The 18,463-nt window shown below is 38.5% G+C and overlaps 3 protein-coding genes across 7 annotated transcripts in view; all 3 read left to right on the top strand.

The window, feature by feature from the left end:
* The first annotated feature begins 147 nt into the window (after positions 1-147).
* On the top strand, positions 148-5,982 carry hnrnpm (heterogeneous nuclear ribonucleoprotein M). The gene is made up of 16 exons (XM_020924682.2): positions 148-386; positions 763-938; positions 2,220-2,272; positions 2,866-2,873; positions 2,953-3,046; positions 3,123-3,416; positions 3,495-3,648; positions 3,752-3,801; positions 3,878-3,935; positions 4,004-4,114; positions 4,190-4,234; positions 4,414-4,482; positions 4,571-4,672; positions 4,799-5,376; positions 5,460-5,511; positions 5,587-5,982. Exons 1-16 carry the CDS (start codon positions 319-321, stop codon positions 5,748-5,750), a joined length of 2,076 nt encoding a protein of 691 aa, XP_020780341.1. The 5' UTR covers positions 148-318; the 3' UTR covers positions 5,751-5,982.
* A 207-nt stretch (positions 5,983-6,189) lies between these two features.
* Positions 6,190-12,932, top strand: LOC110160081 (translocase of inner mitochondrial membrane 44 homolog (yeast)). Of its 3 annotated transcripts, XR_002318750.2 has the most exons (15): positions 6,190-6,253; positions 6,629-6,733; positions 7,106-7,309; positions 7,393-7,473; positions 7,541-7,690; positions 7,852-7,988; positions 8,103-8,188; positions 8,443-8,535; positions 8,603-8,727; positions 8,810-8,860; positions 8,945-9,034; positions 9,171-9,281; positions 9,369-9,534; positions 10,958-10,990; positions 12,812-12,932. XR_002318750.2 is itself a non-coding variant. In XM_020924694.2 (13 exons), the coding sequence occupies exons 1-13, from the start codon at positions 6,224-6,226 to the stop codon at positions 9,486-9,488; spliced, it is 1,383 nt and encodes a 460-aa protein (XP_020780353.1). In that variant the 5' UTR covers positions 6,190-6,223; the 3' UTR covers positions 9,489-10,011. The 3 variants fall into 3 exon arrangements, 2 of the variants coding, with proteins under 2 accessions (XP_020780353.1, XP_055020662.1); XM_020924694.2 differs by lacking the exons at positions 10,958-10,990; positions 12,812-12,932 and having other exon boundaries at positions 9,369-10,011; XM_055164687.1 differs by lacking the exons at positions 6,190-6,253; positions 10,958-10,990; positions 12,812-12,932 and adding an exon at positions 6,889-7,002 and having other exon boundaries at positions 9,369-10,011.
* Positions 12,933-12,971: 39 nt separating this feature from the next.
* The window catches only part of LOC110160101 (cortexin-1-like), a 28,053-nt gene continuing 22,561 nt past the window's right edge, over positions 12,972-18,463 (top strand). For 2 of the 3 annotated variants that reach the window (XM_055164693.1, XM_055164695.1), the window contains exon 1: positions 12,972-17,355. The gene's annotated coding sequence lies outside the window, so the exon portion shown is untranslated. The remainder of the gene's footprint in view (positions 17,356-18,463) is intronic. The other variant, XM_055164694.1, reaches the window with a different exon arrangement.

Here is an 18,463-nt window from a genome sequence, read left to right on the forward strand (position 1 = left end):
TAATAAACAAGTAGGCCTGCCATAATCTCAGTCACTCTATAGTGACAACTGTTATCCTTAAATCTGGTATCGTTTTCCTAAGTTTTTACATTGTAATCTTTAATTTTGGTCACGGAAGTAGCGCAGTACAAAACGGAAGTGCGACTATGCTTTTTAAGAAGTCGTCCATCTTTTTTCCTCAGTCTTCTTTCAGGCTGTCGTCCTATCTCTCCGTATTCATCAACAACCTCCAGTAGCGTAACGCACCCGACTCTTCTCCAACATAATACCAAGAAACAGTCTACTTAAATCCACAAAGAAAAGTTCTAAGATAAGATCATGGCTACCGAAACCAGTGAAAACCCAATAACCGCGGGCGGAGAGAAATCCGAGGAACAGCAGCAGGGGTGAGTCCATTCATCACGATTTCTTTGTTAGCACCAGGTTAGCAGCACTGGTATTTGTCATAAGCGCTGCTATGTTTCTAAAACGCAACAAGGGCCATTTAGCAAGTTGTTCAGAAATGATAAGCTTTAACATGTTTACGATGAAGCAAGGGGATTTTTTACGATATCTGAACCACACCTCGATGGCGTTTTTGTGTAGCAGCCATTTTGCGCAGCTAGTTAACATGGCCTACTTCTTGGGATCGTTTTAACATGTAACGAAGTTACATGTTGCATACTGTTATTTCATGCACGAAATCACGATTGAACGGATTTTTTCTGCATCTGATATTTTACTCGTATATTTGAGCTTATGCGTTCTTAATCTTTTGCTCAGGGGAATGAATGGGAAGGCCAGACATGACTCCAGCTCCAGGAAGGAAAGACCCATGAAAAGGGGAGGAGGTGGTGGGCGCTTTGAACCCTATTCCAACAAGAGATACCGAATCTTCGTCAGCAACATCCCATACGATGTTAAATGGCAAGTCCTCAAAGATCTCATAAAGGAGCAGGGTAAGTTTTTAGGTAGAAGTAAATGTATAATTGAAGTGTGAGACAGTTCATGTTCTAATTGCTTGCATGTTTGAGATGTTTGAGCACATTGAGTCACAGATGTTTTAAATGCGGTGTGAACTTTTTTGTAGGGGAAAGCATATTCTAAGGGAAGACATGCTGCTTGTTTGAGTTGCTATGGCTTTCCAAGTGTTGTGTACATCTTGGAAGAACACGCAGCGTGATTATGTATCATTTAAAATCTGATACGTTCATAGTCTTGGTCTGGAGGTGCATTAACACTACAGCAGTGTTTTTGCCTCAAGGGACTTGCATTAAAGTTAGCTGCTGTGTGTACAAACTCAAAATACTGATTGGTTTATTTTTGCAACATTGAAAACTGTTTTTTGTAGCAGTGTTGTTAGTACAGTCAGTGTTCTTGGTCAGTATCAAATCTTGAATTCTTTAATGCAATATCAGAAGAAATATGAAATATGGGGCTGAAAGCAGGCACTGGGTATGTTCTATAGAAGGATGTGCCTTGTTATTAATAATTGTTGTTGTTCATTGTTTGCGTTACATTGCATTTTCTTTTTTAGGATTGACATGTTTGTTTTCCCAGCAGATCATCAAGTTGTACCATACAAAGATGTGCATTTGGGATTTTTGTGTACAGGTCTACAAAATGAAGCTACTTCTTAAGCATTGTCCTTGTCTCCAGAGGTTTGGTTTTTGATTAGTTGAACAACATGTTGTCGTGTTAACATTGGAAAAACTGATTGTGTAGGGTCCACTCACTTTTGGCACTTGATACTAGGGAGGAGTGCAGTGCACTGGTGGGAGGATGTTTTGATGGAGTAGTTTGAGTTGTAACGCCACACATTATAGAATTTTAATCTTAAGTCCATTTACTTCACTGAGGCATTGAATTATTTGCATTTTGCACTTTGAATGTTGATGTACTACTTGCTTATACCACCTCCATATGGTATGAGGTTTTGGTAGCATCACCTGTAAAGGACAGTTGAAGTTTATAGAGCTTGGTTGTCCATGGTCCATTGCTTGTGGTGCTTTGGGAGAATATATCAAGGACATGCTAAGAAGTAAATTCTTTATTTGAAGATGTATGCTTGCTTTTTGTAGACCTGTACTTTTTGTGATGCTGAGGTGCTGTGAGAGAGCTCAGGACTAGGAAGTCCAAGCTCACTTTCACCGGCCGCCCTACTTGTGTTCTCCTCTAAACTCCCATTGTTCTCTCGGCTTCTCTCCCTTGGTGTGTGTCGTCTGGATTCTGATTTGTAGTGGGTGAGGTAACGTACGTGGATCACTTAATGGACGCGGAAGGCAAATCAAGGGTAAGTGCAAATACATACAAATAAAAATATGAATTATTCCAGGCAAACTTTGTTTGTCAGGTCTGGGTTGTCAACTTAACTGTTGGAACGATGTGACGTGGAATGTTGACATACTGGAGGCGTGTTCGATGTGGTGTCATGTGCAATGACGCGAGGTATTCGGAGAGTTGATGGTCTTAATTTGAACTTCAGCTTTCTGTGTAGTCCACTCTTTTAGGAATGTGGTAGCCGACTAGAACTTGTTACCAGTTGTTTGGTTTGTTATCAACTTATAGGTTAAAGTAAAAGGCTGTTATTGGTGTTAAGATGGTTGTTAAATATATTCCTGATGCTCTACTGTTCTGGAAATATTACAATATCATAGATGTTGAAATCCTGTTTGTTGATATTCTGTCTTTTTGGGTGTTGGACAAAATGTTTAAAAAAAAAAAAAAACTTTTAGGCCTTGGTTTTGTGTCAGCACAAATGTATGCAACATTATAATTTGTTAATAATAAATTTGAGATTTTGATACACTGCAACATTTCAGCTATACTAATTCAGTGTTTTGTTCCCTCTTCACTTCTTTGCTTTGATCTCTTCAATCAACCAAGGGTTGCGCGTAAGTTATACTTTTAAAAGTATATATTTTAAATGACTGTTTGATTTTCAAAGTTTATAGAAGATGTTTTCCCTTTCAGTGTTGTTGAGTTTAAGACGGAGGAACTGATGAAAAAGGCAGTGGAGAAAATGAACAAGTTTGAACTCAATGGGAGGCCCCTGAAAGTGAAGCCCGTAAGTCCTTAATTTCAGAAACTCTTGTGCTGAACGCTGTTATGAAGTGTATTTGAGTAATGTTTTGCTTTTGCAGGACCCTGATGGTTTCATTACACAAAGGGAAATTAACAAAGTCCAAGGCCCTCCAGGTATGATGGGAGGGATGGGCGGAATGGGAAGGATGGACCGTATGGGCATGGATAGGATGGGAATGGATCGTATGGGCATGGAACGCATGGGCATGGACCGTATGGAGCCAATGGGACCTGGTCCGAACAACTCAATGGTCAACATCCCTGCCAGTCTCATGAATAATCCTAACATCCCCAATGAAATCATTCATGGTCTGCAGGCTGGAAAAATTGGCAACAGCATCTTCGTAGCTAATGTAAGTTTCTTTATACATGATGAGTGATATCTACATTTTTATGAAAAAATCTATATTTTTTTCCTTGTTTTACCACAGCTTGACTACAAAGTGAACTGGAAGAAGCTGAAAGAAGTCTTTTCAATGGCTGGTGTTGTGTTGCGAGCTGACATTCTGGAAGATAAAGAGGGGAAGAGCAGAGGCATGGGCACTGTGACCTTTGAAATGCCTATTGAAGCAGTCCAAGCTGTCTGTATCCTTTTTGAGAAATGCTGAAGATGTATAGCTTTTATTTCAAGGACAAACATTTCCTTTTTCCCTTTCCTCCGATCCTTGGTTTCCTTAATGTTTCACAGCTATGTTCAATGGCCAAATGCTTTTCAACCGGGTCATGTATGTTAAACTGGTATGTTGACCAAACCATAAGTCATACTATATTTTTGCATTTTCCTGGCACTTTGTTTATGCTATTTGTTTTTTAGGATGAAAAGTCTATGCCAAAAGACATGGGACCACCTGAGAGACCCCCAGCTCTTCCTCGTATGGATACTTAATCTCATTTGTTGCAGTTTGTATCTGATATTGAATGTAACACATTTTTTTAATAGGTGGTCTGAGTGGAGTTGGTATGGGCCTAGGACCAGGAGGACAGCCTATTGATGCTACCCAGTTAAACAGAGGAGGTGGTGGTGGCGGGATGGGCAACATGGGTCCTGGAGGTAACTTTGTTGTTTTTTAGTTTGTCAACCTTTGTTTAAAGCTTGTGACTTAACTACTTTTTCTCACCCCTAAAGGTATGGATGGAATGGGCATGGGCGGCATGGGAAGTCGTATGGGAGGTACGTATCTGCCAAACTGACAAGGCAACTACTCAGTAGTTAGAGCCCCAAACCTCAGTCTTCGCTTTGGATATTTTTTATATTTATATATTTATATTTATTTCTTTTTAAGCAGGCAATTTCATCACAGGAATGTATTTACCTTTATATGCTTTTTGATGCAATTTTCTTTGTTTTAGGAATGGACAGTTTTGGCGGAATGAACAACATGGATCGCTTTGGTTCTTCAGGAATGGGCAGAATGAATGGTGAGAAAAGTTCTCAACTAGTGAAGCAAACGTGAACTTACTCACGTTTTGCTCCCCTTTCTAATGGTTTAATCTCTTGCATTGTCAGAGATGGACCGTGGGATTGGTGGTGCTTTTGACAGGGAGTTTGGTCGAAATGAAATGGGCATGTCTCGCAATAATTTTGGTGATTCGTTTGAAAGAGGAATGGGTTGGTATTTTAGGAGTTTTGTGGAGTTGTTCCTTTAGAAACATCAGTCTCCTCTAAAAGTGCCCAGTGATATGAAGTGTATGTCAAGCCTTTGCATAACAATATTTGTCTTTTTTGTCTCAACAGGTAACTCTTTGGGAATGGACCGCATGAGCTCGGGGATGGACCGCCTGGGGGGCAGCATGGATCGCATGTCGGGGATGGGCATGGATAGAATGGACCGTCTGTCTGATCTGGACCGGCTCGGCTCTGGCTTCGACCGCATGGGCTCTGGGATCGACCGGCTTGGACCCAGTCTTGACCGGCTTGGGCCCAGTCTTGATCGCATGAGTTCCAGTATGGATCGCCTGGGCCCCTCTGGGTTTGACCGCCTTGGGTCTTCAAGCCTTGATCGCATCGGTTCAAGCATTGATTTTGGCTCTCCAATGGGTCTGGATCGCATGAACAACACTGGACTGGACAGAATGAGCAGCAGCTTCGACCGCATGGGATCTGCAGGAGGCCTGGACCGCTTCTCCTCGGGTGGTCTCGACCGCTTAGGCTCTGGCATGGATCGAATGGGGTCTGGGAGTGTTGGAGGCCAATTTGACCGCTCTGGTGACATGGATCGTGGATTTGGTGGCAATTCATTCAGTGGCACTGGATCATCAGCCTCTGGAGCTGGGGGCGGCAATCCCAGAGGATGTCAAATTTTTGTTCGCAATGTAAGTGCTCAGCCCAACCTGACCCCCTTCATTTAAATCCTGTCAATTTTATGTGTAATGTTTTCTCTCCTTCTTTTGCACAGTTGCCCTTTGACTTCACGTGGAAGATGCTTAAAGATGCTTTCAATACATGTGGTAAATGTTTTATTAATTAAATAACTTTTTTGTTTTTCTTGAATTTTTATTTTAAAACTTTTTTTTCTTTCTCAGGTATGGTCCAGTATGCTGATATTAAGCTGGAAAATGGCAAGTCCAAGGGCTGTGGAGTGGTTCGCTTTGATTGCCCTGAATCTGCAGAGAGGGCTTGCCGTACCATGAATGGATATCGACTGAATGGCAGAGAGATTGATGTCAGGATGGACAGAAATGCTTAAGTTATTCTTCTGACATGATTAAATGGCATTTTGTCATTCACATTACCCATAACATGTTCACTTGCTTGGTTTAGAGCTTTGTAATTGTACAATGTTTTAGTTATTTGTATTTTAGTTCTTTTATTTTAGTGACAAACTTTTTTAAAAACGTGTGTCAAGTTATCTCCCACTACCTTGTCATAAGGTGTTGTTTTTTTGTTTTGTTTTTTAATAAAACTGCATAAAGAATAAAGTGATTTATTTATTTATTATTATTATTATTATTTTTAATACATTTCTAGATCTAACTGCTTGCATTTTGGAAGTGGTAGGGAATATCTGATAGAAGTAAAAATTGTAGAAGCGACGATAAACTCCCATAGAACTATAATCAAATTTTTCAAAAGATCCGCATAAACTTAAAAGACTTGTGACCTCTGTTCTGGATGTGAAAGGTCAACACCGGAAGGACGTTTGTGAGCACTACATTCAAGATGGCGGCTCCCTTGTGTCGATGTTATCAGGTGGGTTTTAGCCATGAACCTTGGTGCTTTATTGAAATAAAACTTGAATGCAAGACAGAATTGTTTCAGAAACAGAACGGTCCAAATTGTCTAAATGTATCTGAACTCCAAATCCATGCACCATTACGATGTCTTGCTAGCTTGCAAAGTTAGCTCACCTCATCATAGCTTGTGCTCTGTTCATGAGCAGGACAAAATGTTCAGAAACTAACGCATTGTTGTAAGGCACCCGCTGTATTGTGACCGATAAAAAAAAATACGTGCTGAATGTGTAACATTTGCGATTTGAATTCCACATTTGCACTTCACATTTGGCTTTGTGTGAGTTGCCTGCATGCAGGGTTTTGCTGTATGTTTTTTACTTCTTGGGTGCAGTTATGTGTACGAAGACGCCTGGCCGCATTCCCGTCCTCCTGCCTCCCTCATCACAACAGACGCGATGTGTTCAGGATACAGGGGGACCCCAAAAGCTCTCTGCAGGTACATTATTCAAAGAAAGGACAGCTAGTCTTGCGTAAAGGTCCACAGTGTAACTTTTGTGGGGGAGGGTCAGTCACCTGCTTATCTAACTGGAGATGTGAATGCTTTGCATAAAATGCTCCACAGTATGGCATTAAACCTAACTTTCTCTATAGAGACAAGCAGGTGATGTCAACAGACCAAGTTACAGGTGGTGGAGAGGCAAGGCCTGCAGTTTTTCAAGATATTCGAGCAATTAAATTTACTCCCAATTCTGTGGAACATTATAGGTAAAGCAATATCATCTCCAGTGAAAAGTTATATAGTGCACCTTTAACTTTTTGGATTGTCAGATTGTCAATCATCCTTGACTAATGTATTTCTTTCACATAGGAATCAGAATCTGCCTTGTTGCAAATAAGATACTTCTCAGCTGATCGGGGAGGTGGTAGAAAAGGATTCCTTGGGGAACTTCTGGACAATATAAAACAGGAATTAAACAAAAACAAAGAAATGAAAGAAAACATTAAGAAATTTCGTGAAGAGGCTAAAAAACTAGAAGAGTCCGATGCACTTAAGCAAGCCAGAAGAAAATATGTGAGTTTTTTTTTTTTTTTTTTTTTTTTTTAATGACACTCAGATAATTGTAATTATTGCTCTGCTGACTGTGTTTATTGTAGAAAACAATTGAGTCTGAGACTGTAAAAACGTCTGAAGTATTAAAGAAGAAATTAGAAAATCTTACTGAAACTGTCAAAGAGGTAATGTCCAAGCTAAGATACTGTAGCAACTGTTGTGTATTCGAAACTTAATCAGTGTTTTAAATAGGGGCTTGAAGAGGTCAGTCGAACCGAAATTGGGAAAAAAATAAAGGAAGGAGTGGAGGAGGCTGCCAAAACGGCAAAGACCTCAGCAGAAACGGTCTCCAAAAGTGGAGAGAAGTTGGGAAAGACTAGTGCTTTCCAAGCAATATCACAGGTATGGGAAGACACCAAGGCTTGGGGCTTATTGTAACTTAAAATTATTTCAACACAATATTTTATTAACAAAATCATTTTATACATACATATATATATGTATGTGTATATATATATATATATATATATATATATATATATATAATTATTTTTTTTTCCAAGAGTGTGGAAAGCATGAAAAAAGAGATTGGTGATCTAGGCCACACAGGTCCGTATCGACCACCTCCAAGACTCAGGAAAAGGACAGAGTTTTCATATAAAGCAGCAGGGGAAGACAGAAAGGTCTTCGAAGCCAATGAGTACGTGAGTGCTTTTATGGTTCCCTGGTGAAGCCTCAGTACTTAAAGCAATTAATGTTTTGTAGACTTTTCCCTTACATGTAACAATTTCAATGTGTTTTGTCATTTTGACAGGGAGGCTATGGGCGTTGTGCTCCACAAGGACTCAAAATGGTACCAGCAGTGGAAGGACTTTAAAGACAACAATGCTGTATTCAATCGTGAGAACTGCTTTCTTTGCATTTTCAGATCAATATTATTGTGATTGCTGATGTTTTGACTAATATTTGCTTATTTGACCCTTGTAAAGTTAGCACAAAAGTGATTACTTACAAACTTTTCTTTCTGTGTGATCTTTTGTATGTACTAAAATCTAAAGCAACAAGCTATTTGCTTCTAAATGTATTCATTCTCTTTGAAAATATTCTATAAACATACTAGTATATATAATAATAATAATTTGTTTCTGTTACAGGATTCTTTGAGATGAAAATGAAATATGATGAGAGTGACAATGCTTTAATCAGGGCCTCGCGTGCAGTTACTGATAAAATGACTGATCTCATTGGTGAGATGCCTCGTAATCTGACTGAATACCCTCCCTGCTGTGCATTGACCCTTTCTCCATTTATTAGGTGGTTTGTTCTCCAAGACCGAAATGTCAGAGGTGTTGACAGAGATTTTGAAGGTGGACCCAAACTTTGATAAAGATACATTTCTCAAACAATGTGAACGTGACATTATTCCCAATATACTTGAGGTGAGGCACTCAATTGTAACATAAACACTGTGCATTGCTTTTTAATTATACAAAAATAATATATATTTTTATCCTTATCCAGGCTATGATCAGAGGGGAATTGGAGATTTTAAAGGATTGGTGTTATGAAGCAGTATGTCTTATTATTTTTTTGTATTCAGTCTTTATTGAAATTATATTGAAATATAAATTATTTTCCTGTTTGTTGGGATTTTAGACTTACAGTCAGCTAGCCCACCCAATCCAACAGGCCAAAGCTATGGGACTTCAGTTCCACTCCAAGATCCTGGACATAGACAATGTTGATGTAAGTGTATGCTGGTGAAATAAATACTTCATTGCGCTTTCAGTAATATCTTGAAATTGAAAAGGTCACCAAGGTCTGACTTTTTTTTATTCATACACGAATGAGTTCACTTAATGTAAAGTTTTTTATTTTCTAGTTGGCCATGGGGAAGATGATGGACCAGGGCCCAGTGTTGATCATCACCTTCCAGGCTCAGTTAGTGATGGTGATTCGAAACACTAAAGGAGATGTAGTAGAGGGGGACCCTGTATGTTATACATGACATTAAAACAATATTTCATTACCAGCTCATTACTTATAAAACTACTTTGTTTTTGTCCTTGTTTTCTTTAAGGACAAAGTGCTCCGCATGATGTACGTTTGGGCCTTGTGTCGTGACCAGGAGGAGTTAAACCCATATGCTGCTTGGCGACTACTTGACATTTCTGCCTCAAGCACAGAACAGATTCTCTAGGCATCTTAAAGCTGCACTACACTCATTCACCCAGGGACGCACTAAGGTGTGTTTAAACAGGTGTGGACGCAAAACACTGTGCTTAATACATTCTGGGATATGGATTGATATGTCATTGCAGTAGAATTATGGTTGTTCCCTAGGTGCCAAGTGTTTTTGATTGTTCTTTGACACCACATCATATCTAACACTAGGGGGCAATACAACATCAAAATATTCCCCTCTACACTATTTAGTGCCTGAATGGATATGCTATGATTAATAGCTTTATTGCACTACATCCCTTTTGGAAATGAGGTGCACAAATATAAAATAACAGTATTAGAGAAAAATCATGGAAATGTATAAACACATGTTCTGAAGGGTAGTCTGTGGGCTGTTGTTATCACCCATTGCTCGTGATGATTCCTGCTTTTGGATGGGTTATACAGATAAAATACTGTAACATTATATTTATACAAGTTAAATAAAGATGGTCATAGTTTTTGCTGAATAATGTTTTAATAAATTTCTTTGGATTATATTGTGGCAGAATTGATCATTGATAAATAACAGAAAAGACTATTATATATATATTTACGTTCAAGATTAGGTTCCTATAGTGTTTGCAGTCAGTTTAGCATGCAAATCACTATTTTACATTTAGCTCACTGTAGCAATCGTTTTTAGAAAATGGCTGTGACATTTTTAAGTACATATATGGCTCACAAGCAATCACAGAGGGGTAGGCAGTGGTAGCTGAAAACAGAAAGTTTCTGAGCAGGATAATGGAAGATTACTTAAACATGTATGAATCAATCAAAACATACAGTAGCTCTGAGTAAACTAATGATGAAGGAACACTCAACAATACACTGTGACTATAGTGTATTGCTTTTATATGCAGTTATTTATGTCTACCCACTGTGGCTGTAGAAACTGTCCCAGGCTGTTGTAATGATAGATATTCTTGGTGGTAAAATTGTGCTGAGTTTGCAGCCTTTCTGCAGCATCTATTGTTCACATGTATGTTTCATACCAGAGCACTGCCACTTGAAATTACCACAGTCAACAGAAAAAGAAACACTCAAATATTTGAATAAATTATGGCTTGCATATGTATTACATTAGAGTTAGTATAAATGACAGTAACAAACCTCTGATAGTCACTTACGGTGCTATAATGATGCTCAGTTTCTCCCACAGGTCCAGGCTATCCTTATTTGGAAGGGGGAAAAGTAATACACGTTTTGGAGTAAATACATCACTTAATATCTTTTAACCATTAATGCTAATACCAATTTATTGTTCAGTGTTTGATTTAGACTATTGGGGGCACAATTAGACTATGGAGGGGCACCATAGTCTCCTCAATTAAACACTGAATGCTGTTGAAGAGTTGCTAAGAAGATTCATATTTTTAAGGATGTCATCAATAGCATAATAAATTGAATAATGCTACGTTAATCACCGTAACTGTGCTTTCGCAGAATTAAGAGGCACTGAAGAGCCACTGAACACAAGTAAGTGCCACTTTCATTTACATTTACTTTGCAAACAGGAGTAGAGTTGGGTCAAGTCCCAAGGAAGTAGGCCAGGAGCTTCACATAGACTTTGTTACCGTCTGAGAGTGTGTGTCCCTCAACTCCCTGTACACATTTTGACAGAAGCACCAGGGTGGCTAGTTAAGTGTCAACAGTGAGTAAAAATAGTATATTAATTGATGCCAGACTCAAGATTGTCAGTAGATGATTTACTATTAAAAACATTGCAATACCTGTAATGAAAATGAACTGTCATAAGCAATAAAACAAAGCAAGTGCTAAACATGACAGGGAAGGAAAAGGAAACGCATCAAGTGCTCTTTCCTGTTCTGGAATTTATTGAATGTTCGCTTCATTTCCTTGTTCCCTGTCATGTGTCTGATGCCCCATTAACCAAACTCTCCTTGTGCTCCCCAGGCACACCCTCCTTAAGGACCATTTCACCTGCTCCTTTTCTCTGTGTAGTCTGTTTTCATTTAATAATTTTTAGACAAATAATGTGTTTCATAAATTTGCTATGGACATTGTTTTTTAAATAATGCATTGAAGTTTCTGACACAAAAGATTACAAGAAGTTATGCATCAGATGTTGTTTTTTCGGTAGACAACATATAATTTCTCCTTGACATAGATGGTTGTTGTTTCTGACCCACATTTTCAAGTGCATTGGACCGGTCTGTTAGTGTGTACATATTTAAACCCTCTTATATAAGTGTGTGCTGTATATTCACACAGATGACTGCACAACAGCGCTTTGTTCAGCAGAATGTCTTGTGTGCTGCTGGATTATGTAGAGTTTGGACAGAAAAGAGGGGATGTTTTGGGGAAAGATGGTGGGTGATGTGCAGGTATACATGGAGCAGCAGCTGTTTCTAAACTTATAAATGAAATTATAAGACAGGATATCTTTTCTTCTTAATTATCGCATGATAGAGTAGGCCTGTCACAATAAATACTATATTGACTTATCATTCAATACATTTTAGATGGAACAATCATTTTTGGGTCTCAGTATTTATTGTGGGTACATTTCCTTCCTACTAGTGGAGGTCTTTTTCTTATTTTTCTGTTGCATGATTAGATTGGAGCTATAGGAGGTTAAATTATGAACAAATTTTCATTGTGCTATTTTTTAGACATATTGTACATTTGCAATAGTTTTTTGATAATTCTACTTTAGGGTTGTTGTGTCAGTGTCATAAATTAGTTTTAGAATTATTGTTTATCATCTATATTTTCTTAAATAAACAATGTATCGTACTTCAAAATTTGTTATCGTGACAGGCCTATGATAGAGTCACTTGTAGATTGTACATTGCCATAACATCTGAAGTGGCTGCCATCCAAAAGCTCCTTATAAAGTCTTTTCAGATGACATAGATTATAATTATGTTTTTCCTTTAGAGGTTATCCTCCTCATCTTTTCATAACGTTTCTTTTGTTATTACTGCCATAACAGTGTTTGGGATCTCCGATAGAGGAGCTTTGTATCCTGCACAAAGTTAGTGGTCAACACACCCTTATCTCATTTTCATATATTGCCCCAATCCCATAAGATCAGTCTGAGATAGATGCAGCAACCAAGCACAGACATGTGTTATGAAACAATATCTTTACCTTTAATAAAGGCACAGAGATGCAGTGATAGACAGGACAGGCTGAGCACTGGCACAGGATACTTGTTCAGAATTGTAAATAAGTGGCAGAAACAAGCAGGAAATTGTATGGAGCGTGTTACAGTGCAGATTCAGCAGTAATATGGTGAAGGAGTGCTCTGACCAGCCCCTCTGCACATTTTAGATGGGCGGGACAGTGGACGTGCTGGAAGTGCCTGGAACAACATTATAACCGACACAGAGGAGGAGGACAGAGAACAGAGGAGAGAGGGAGCAGTGTGGTCTGCATGCTCCACAGCTGATAATCAACCATCCCACTCAGCCCCACGTCAGGTCAGGCCATTCACATTAAAATCCAGCAAGTGTTGTAAACTACCAGGCAGTCACACACGAACAATTGCATAATATCACAGAATTCTATCATATTAATGGGACAAAATGTGATCTTTTCCGAACAATTTGAGGCATAATTTCCCTTACATTTTTAAAGGCATTGTAAGTGTATAAATGGTACAGAATTTTTTTGTTGTAAATATTGTAATGTTAAGTTCTATAGAAAGACATGACAGTAATGTGTGAAAACGGAATTGAACATCCAAGCTCGATTGATTGAGCTTTGTGGTAACTAATGTCCACAACAAGTCTATGGGAAAACTGAATAGGAAATTGACTTTGAATTGGGTGGTCACTATTGAGCTCCATTACTTACATATCTGCAGCAATGCACATGTTTTTATTAAATTCATAAAATTTTACATTTGCTAACTTCCCTGCCCATTATCTCCTTCCTGCTCTCTCCTCAACCTCCTTTTTCTAAATCGAATACCCTGTCCTCCCCAGACACCATCAGAGGCCCTGGTCTAATTGCAACAAGCAGATTCTTTATGAGAACAGTGTTTCTGCTGAGAGGAGAAAAAAACAATGGAAGCAAATGCTGTTTCTATTGATTTGGCTGTGTCTCTGTCCTCCCCCAGCAATCTGCCCTGTTTACTGTTCCTGTTCAAAAGGCCTGATATGTGGGAAGATTTAGTGTTCGGGGTGCCTGGGTCTCCACATCTGCAGGGGAAAATGCAAGTGATGACCAAAGGAGAGTGAGGCTGGAAATGAAACCTCCAAACCAGGCAGACATAGATTCTCAGGAACGTCACATGAAGCCATTTTAAGAAATCAATAGGCCAGTGGATTTTGTAGCCAGAGTGAAAAAGTAATATAGGTTGTCTTTGTGCAGCAATGAAAATTTTGGATATGTTATTACCTCTTCCGTCTGCAGTCTTATAGTAGCAGAAACTGTGAAATTAGTCTGATTTCATCCTCTACAGTTAATACCGGTAATTGACATTTTCTTTTACATGCAAAAAGCTGTTTCTAATCATTAGGGATGCAATGATCAAGCTTTTTCAGTTCCAATAGCGATGCCGATACCGATACTGTGGATTTAAGTATCTGCCGATACCCAATATCAACCGATGCCAGTGCAGAGACTGAAAACTTAATATATTTCCTTAAAATAAAAAGCTATGGATATTTGAGATGCTACAAGTTTTTGTTTACACCATATGTGGCAGCAAATGTGTCAGAAGATCTTCAGAGGAAAACTCTGACGGAATGAACACAACCGACTGTTGGATTGTGTGCAATGAGCTGCTTGTTTTTCTCGTATCCATGGAGACTGTGCAAGAGGCTAGCTAAGAAGCTAACTATGGACATTAGAGATCCTACAGGCTTTTTACACCATATGTGGCAACAAAAAAGAAAATAAGATAAAACTGGTCTGTTTTTCCTCACAAACTACGACAAGTCAATAGTCTCATCACTTCAGTTTAAACAGTATGTCCAAGGGTCTCAGCTGATCTGATATTTGGAAGCTGATATCTGATCCAGCACATTTTTCAGTGTTGGTCCATCAGTGTGTCCTTAGTTTGTCTCTGTTGTTTAAGATACATTTACAACATAAAAAATTACTTTCCTAAAAAAATGTTTTCATACTTAGGCATAGACCCCAGACATTTTCCTGGTTAAATTGCTTTTGTAGCCCTTTTTAAACCCAAACCATCTTATTGAAGTCTGTATCGTTTCATAAATATTTCAAGTATTTAGTACCACTCTAAATCTTTGCATTAAATCAACAGGTGCCACATGTCGACACCAATATTACACATGGTCCCATTATCCTGTGACTCATGTGGCCGTTTTATTTGTCTCCCTCGTGAGTCCTTTGGGTGCACTGGGTATCACGCCTGTACCAGTGACAGATAATCTATGAAAGTAAATCAGAACAGAGCAGGGCAGTTTGCAGTTGCTGAATGGCCCACCACTCTCCCCTGCTGTTCCCCTCAGCCTATTAGCGAGTCTAATGTGGCCATTTAGTCCTGTCTAGCTGACTCTTAAAATGTAGTTACATTGTAGCAAAGTTAGTCTGATAATCGGATTTCTACTGGCATTTTTGTTAGGTTGTTTAGGTTACGTTCTCATGACATTTACTATATAAATAATTCACTGGAAGGTAGGATTCTATGGTAATCGCATTTTGCTTTAAAGGTCCTATATTACGCAAAATTGATTCTTTTGAGCTTTAAGCCAAGTTATAATGTTGTGACCTCATCAAAAACATACCTGAAGTTATGTTTTATTTCATTCACACGTTTGAATAACCCTTTATTATTAATCTGTCTACATCTCTGAAGTTCAAAATGCTCTGTTCCACCTTGTGATGTCATGTGTAGTCATGTGTTTTTTCCTCTAGTTCAGTAAAGATTGGCAGTTCCAGGGCTGAAATTATCCAAATGATTCTAGTGGTTTATGTACTTTTAAAGCACCACGGAGCACTGTGTATTACCATATGACATGACAAAGTGGAGTGTTTTCAGTTTTGAGAAAAGACCTCACCCTAAAAATGTAGGGTTTGTATGATAAATATGAGTGAATGGAGCGAAATAAAACACAACTCTAAGTATGTTTTTGATGAGGAAACATTATAGACCAGAATATAGCATAATATGTGCCTACTAAGTGTCAGGATGCAGATTTTTTATGTATTGGCATTTAATATTTGCACTACCATTGGACTTATCCACATGAAACTAAAACAAAGTTCAATATGCATTCTCTGTCAGCAAAAACAGCTTCCAAAGGTGATGGCACTATTCAAACACAAGCACCCATGACCCCATGACCCTTTCCATTAATAAGATGACAATACTGAAGTATAGGTGAAACTTCAAGTCACAAGTACAAGATTATGAACCACTCAACCATTTTTAAGGTGATACTCTTACTGACTGCATCCTAAATCCATTGTATAGCCAACCACCCTGAACATGTCCCTTCAGAGGAGCCTGACATTGGCACGCAATGAGGAGAGCTAATCAAAAGCTTGTGGTTGTGCAAAGGGGAGGCAGAGGTCAAAGCGGGACATTGATTTGAGCTGTAATCCCGATGAGCACAGGTTTATGGCTGATGTCTGTGTATCTTTTTCCCACTCATCGCTTGCCAGTGTGTGAACGCCATGGATGGTTTGCTTTAGTCTTTCCGTCAGCATGACAGGTAGATGAGGTTGTGAATAAAGAGTTCCGTCTTCTCATCAATAGTTATCAAGGTCAGGGTCAGGGAGAGAGACAGGAGGTGATTTATTTGGGGAAGCAGAGGGTGGAGCGTGAAGCTGCTGGAGAAGTGCAGAACGGTGACTGCGTGCAATAAGGACACATCTCCAAACTGAAGGAGAGGACCAAAAAGTGTGGATGGAATAAGTTGGTCCTGAAGGTACAATATTTATAGTTTATTTTGGCTTTAAATGTGCACTGTGTAACTTTTCTGGTAGGGAGCTTTTCTTAATGGAGATATTATTACATGTAATGTTCCATAGTATGAAATTAAAAATTTATAATCTTTTTTTTTATTTTTACACTGTCTTTACTGCTCAAAAATACCTTGAAAATCATGGATTCATAATGTGAGCAGGGTTGCTTCTCCACAGTTCTGGTAGTGACAGTTCTGGTATTGACCAGTGATAAATCTTAACATTATCTGCATGTTTTCTTGGAAATAATTAAGTTAAATGCCATACTATGGAACATTGCAACCAAAGCAAGAACATCTATACTGGCAAAAGCAGATGGTGGACCCTCTACCAGCGAAGTTACGTAGTGCACCTTTAATTCAAGTTCTGTAATGTTGGTGTAATTTGGGTGCTATGCTACCTATAACTTTGTATCTTGCTGTATTCTGTGCTGTCCCTTTCCACCTCACATCCAAAACTGGCACAGATAATCCCCCACTCAAGTCTCAGGAGGCACCAGGCTAATCATGCCTTCAAAAATAATTGGAGTCATTTAAAAAGCAGAGCATGAATGATATTGGTTAATGCAAGCTTATTTCCCCCAAAGAACAATCCAAAGACATATTACATGTACCAACATTTTTGTCTTTATCTGGTATAGGCACATTTTATCACTCGATTAGGGTGATGACTTGTATTGCTTGTTGTTTGTATTGCTGTTGTTTGAGTGCAGCTGTGTTTGTGTTCTTGGACAAGACACATCACCCAAACCCTGAATATTTAGAATGAGTTATTTTCTCAAAAACACTGTTCAACTTTGTGATGTTTTATGGTAATACGGTAATAAAGTGCTATATTGTGTTTTTAAACTCCATATGCTTTCACTAGATCACTAATCATTTGGATGATTCCAGCCATGAAAATGCCAGTATCTACTGAGCCAAAGGTAAAAGGTATGTGTTAAATGTTGTTGGAGCATTTTGAGCTTTGGAAATGTAGATAGACTAATAATGTAGGATTACTCAAACGTATGAATGAAACAAAACACCACTCCAAGTGTGTTTTTGACATTATACATTATAACATCCCTTAAAGTGCATAAGAGGCCATTATGTGTAATATTGGACCTTTAATAATGTATAGAGCAACAGTGACAAAATTACCACAGAAATACAAACTCCCAAACTTAAATTTTTCCTGTCAGTGGCTGACTGTGGAGATGTCTGCAGTGGCCTTTGTGTCAAACTGTTGTCCTGACAGCTTCGTCCCAGGAGGCTTAATAAATAGAGGCATTAGCAGCATTGCCCTAGCAGTGATCAAGCGTGAGTGTACTGGTCTATGAAATATGCTGCGTAGTAGTGTCCGGGGCGACGCCATACTGTGATAAATTACTCATGTTCTGTAGTAAAGCATATTAAAGTCAGATTGTATGAGGAATTATGCTCACAAGTTAGCAGGAAAAGAAGGAGGAAAGGTAGAAGGATTCTGGATTAAGGAGCAAGAAAATATGCAAATAGTTGAAATTAATTTGCAAAAATATCTAAATTGCCCCTCCAAACTCAGTCTTTTCAATGCTACATTTCTTTTTGACAGAGAGCTGAAGCTGTTCTGAATTTTTAATAAGTCTTTCTCTTTAACTTAGACTTTCTGAAACTCTGGACTGTGTGGACTCAGAACTAAGTACAACTACTCAAAACTTCACCCGTGACCCATAAACATCTGGCTAATATTTACATACCGTAATTTGAATTTGTGATTAAAATTCCAAGTACTGTATCACGTTTATTCTTTATTTCAAATATGCTGGTGCATTAACATGGCCAGTAAAATCAAATAACTAGAATAATCAGGTAATACAATCATTAGATGAGATTTTTTCATGTGTGTTTACATCCACAATAGAAACCTTAAACTTTTTCTCTTTCATTTGTTCAGTGCCTTTTTCTTAGTTTGCCCTTTTTTGCATGTGTTTATGATCATCTGGGGTTGTCAAAAGTGTAAAAAATCTGATACTTATTGGTACTAAAACTAGTATCAAATTTATATATTCATTTGAGCATT

Source organism: Boleophthalmus pectinirostris, unplaced genomic scaffold, assembly GCF_026225935.1.
Source record: "Boleophthalmus pectinirostris isolate CB_2022bp ecotype Guang Dong unplaced genomic scaffold, ASM2622593v1 HiC_scaffold_7, whole genome shotgun sequence".
Classification (NCBI taxonomy): Eukaryota; Metazoa; Chordata; class Actinopteri; order Gobiiformes; family Gobiidae; genus Boleophthalmus; species Boleophthalmus pectinirostris.

Excerpts from the sequence above, each read along its gene's own strand:
- hnrnpm (XM_020924682.2), top strand. The coding sequence starts at position 319 with ATGGCTACCGAAACCAGTGAAAACCCAATAACCGCGGGCGGAGAGAAA. Across the intron at positions 3,649-3,751 it reads TGAAGCAGTCCAAGCTGTCT|CTATGTTCAATGGCCAAATG; the intron begins GTATCCTTTTTG and ends AATGTTTCACAG. Across the intron at positions 4,115-4,189 it reads GGGCAACATGGGTCCTGGAG|GTATGGATGGAATGGGCATG; the intron begins GTAACTTTGTTG and ends TCACCCCTAAAG.
- LOC110160081 (XM_020924694.2), top strand. The coding sequence starts at position 6,224 with ATGGCGGCTCCCTTGTGTCGATGTTATCAG. Across the intron at positions 8,536-8,602 it reads TAAAATGACTGATCTCATTG|GTGGTTTGTTCTCCAAGACC; the intron begins GTGAGATGCCTC and ends TCCATTTATTAG. Across the intron at positions 8,728-8,809 it reads TTATTCCCAATATACTTGAG|GCTATGATCAGAGGGGAATT; the intron begins GTGAGGCACTCA and ends ATCCTTATCCAG.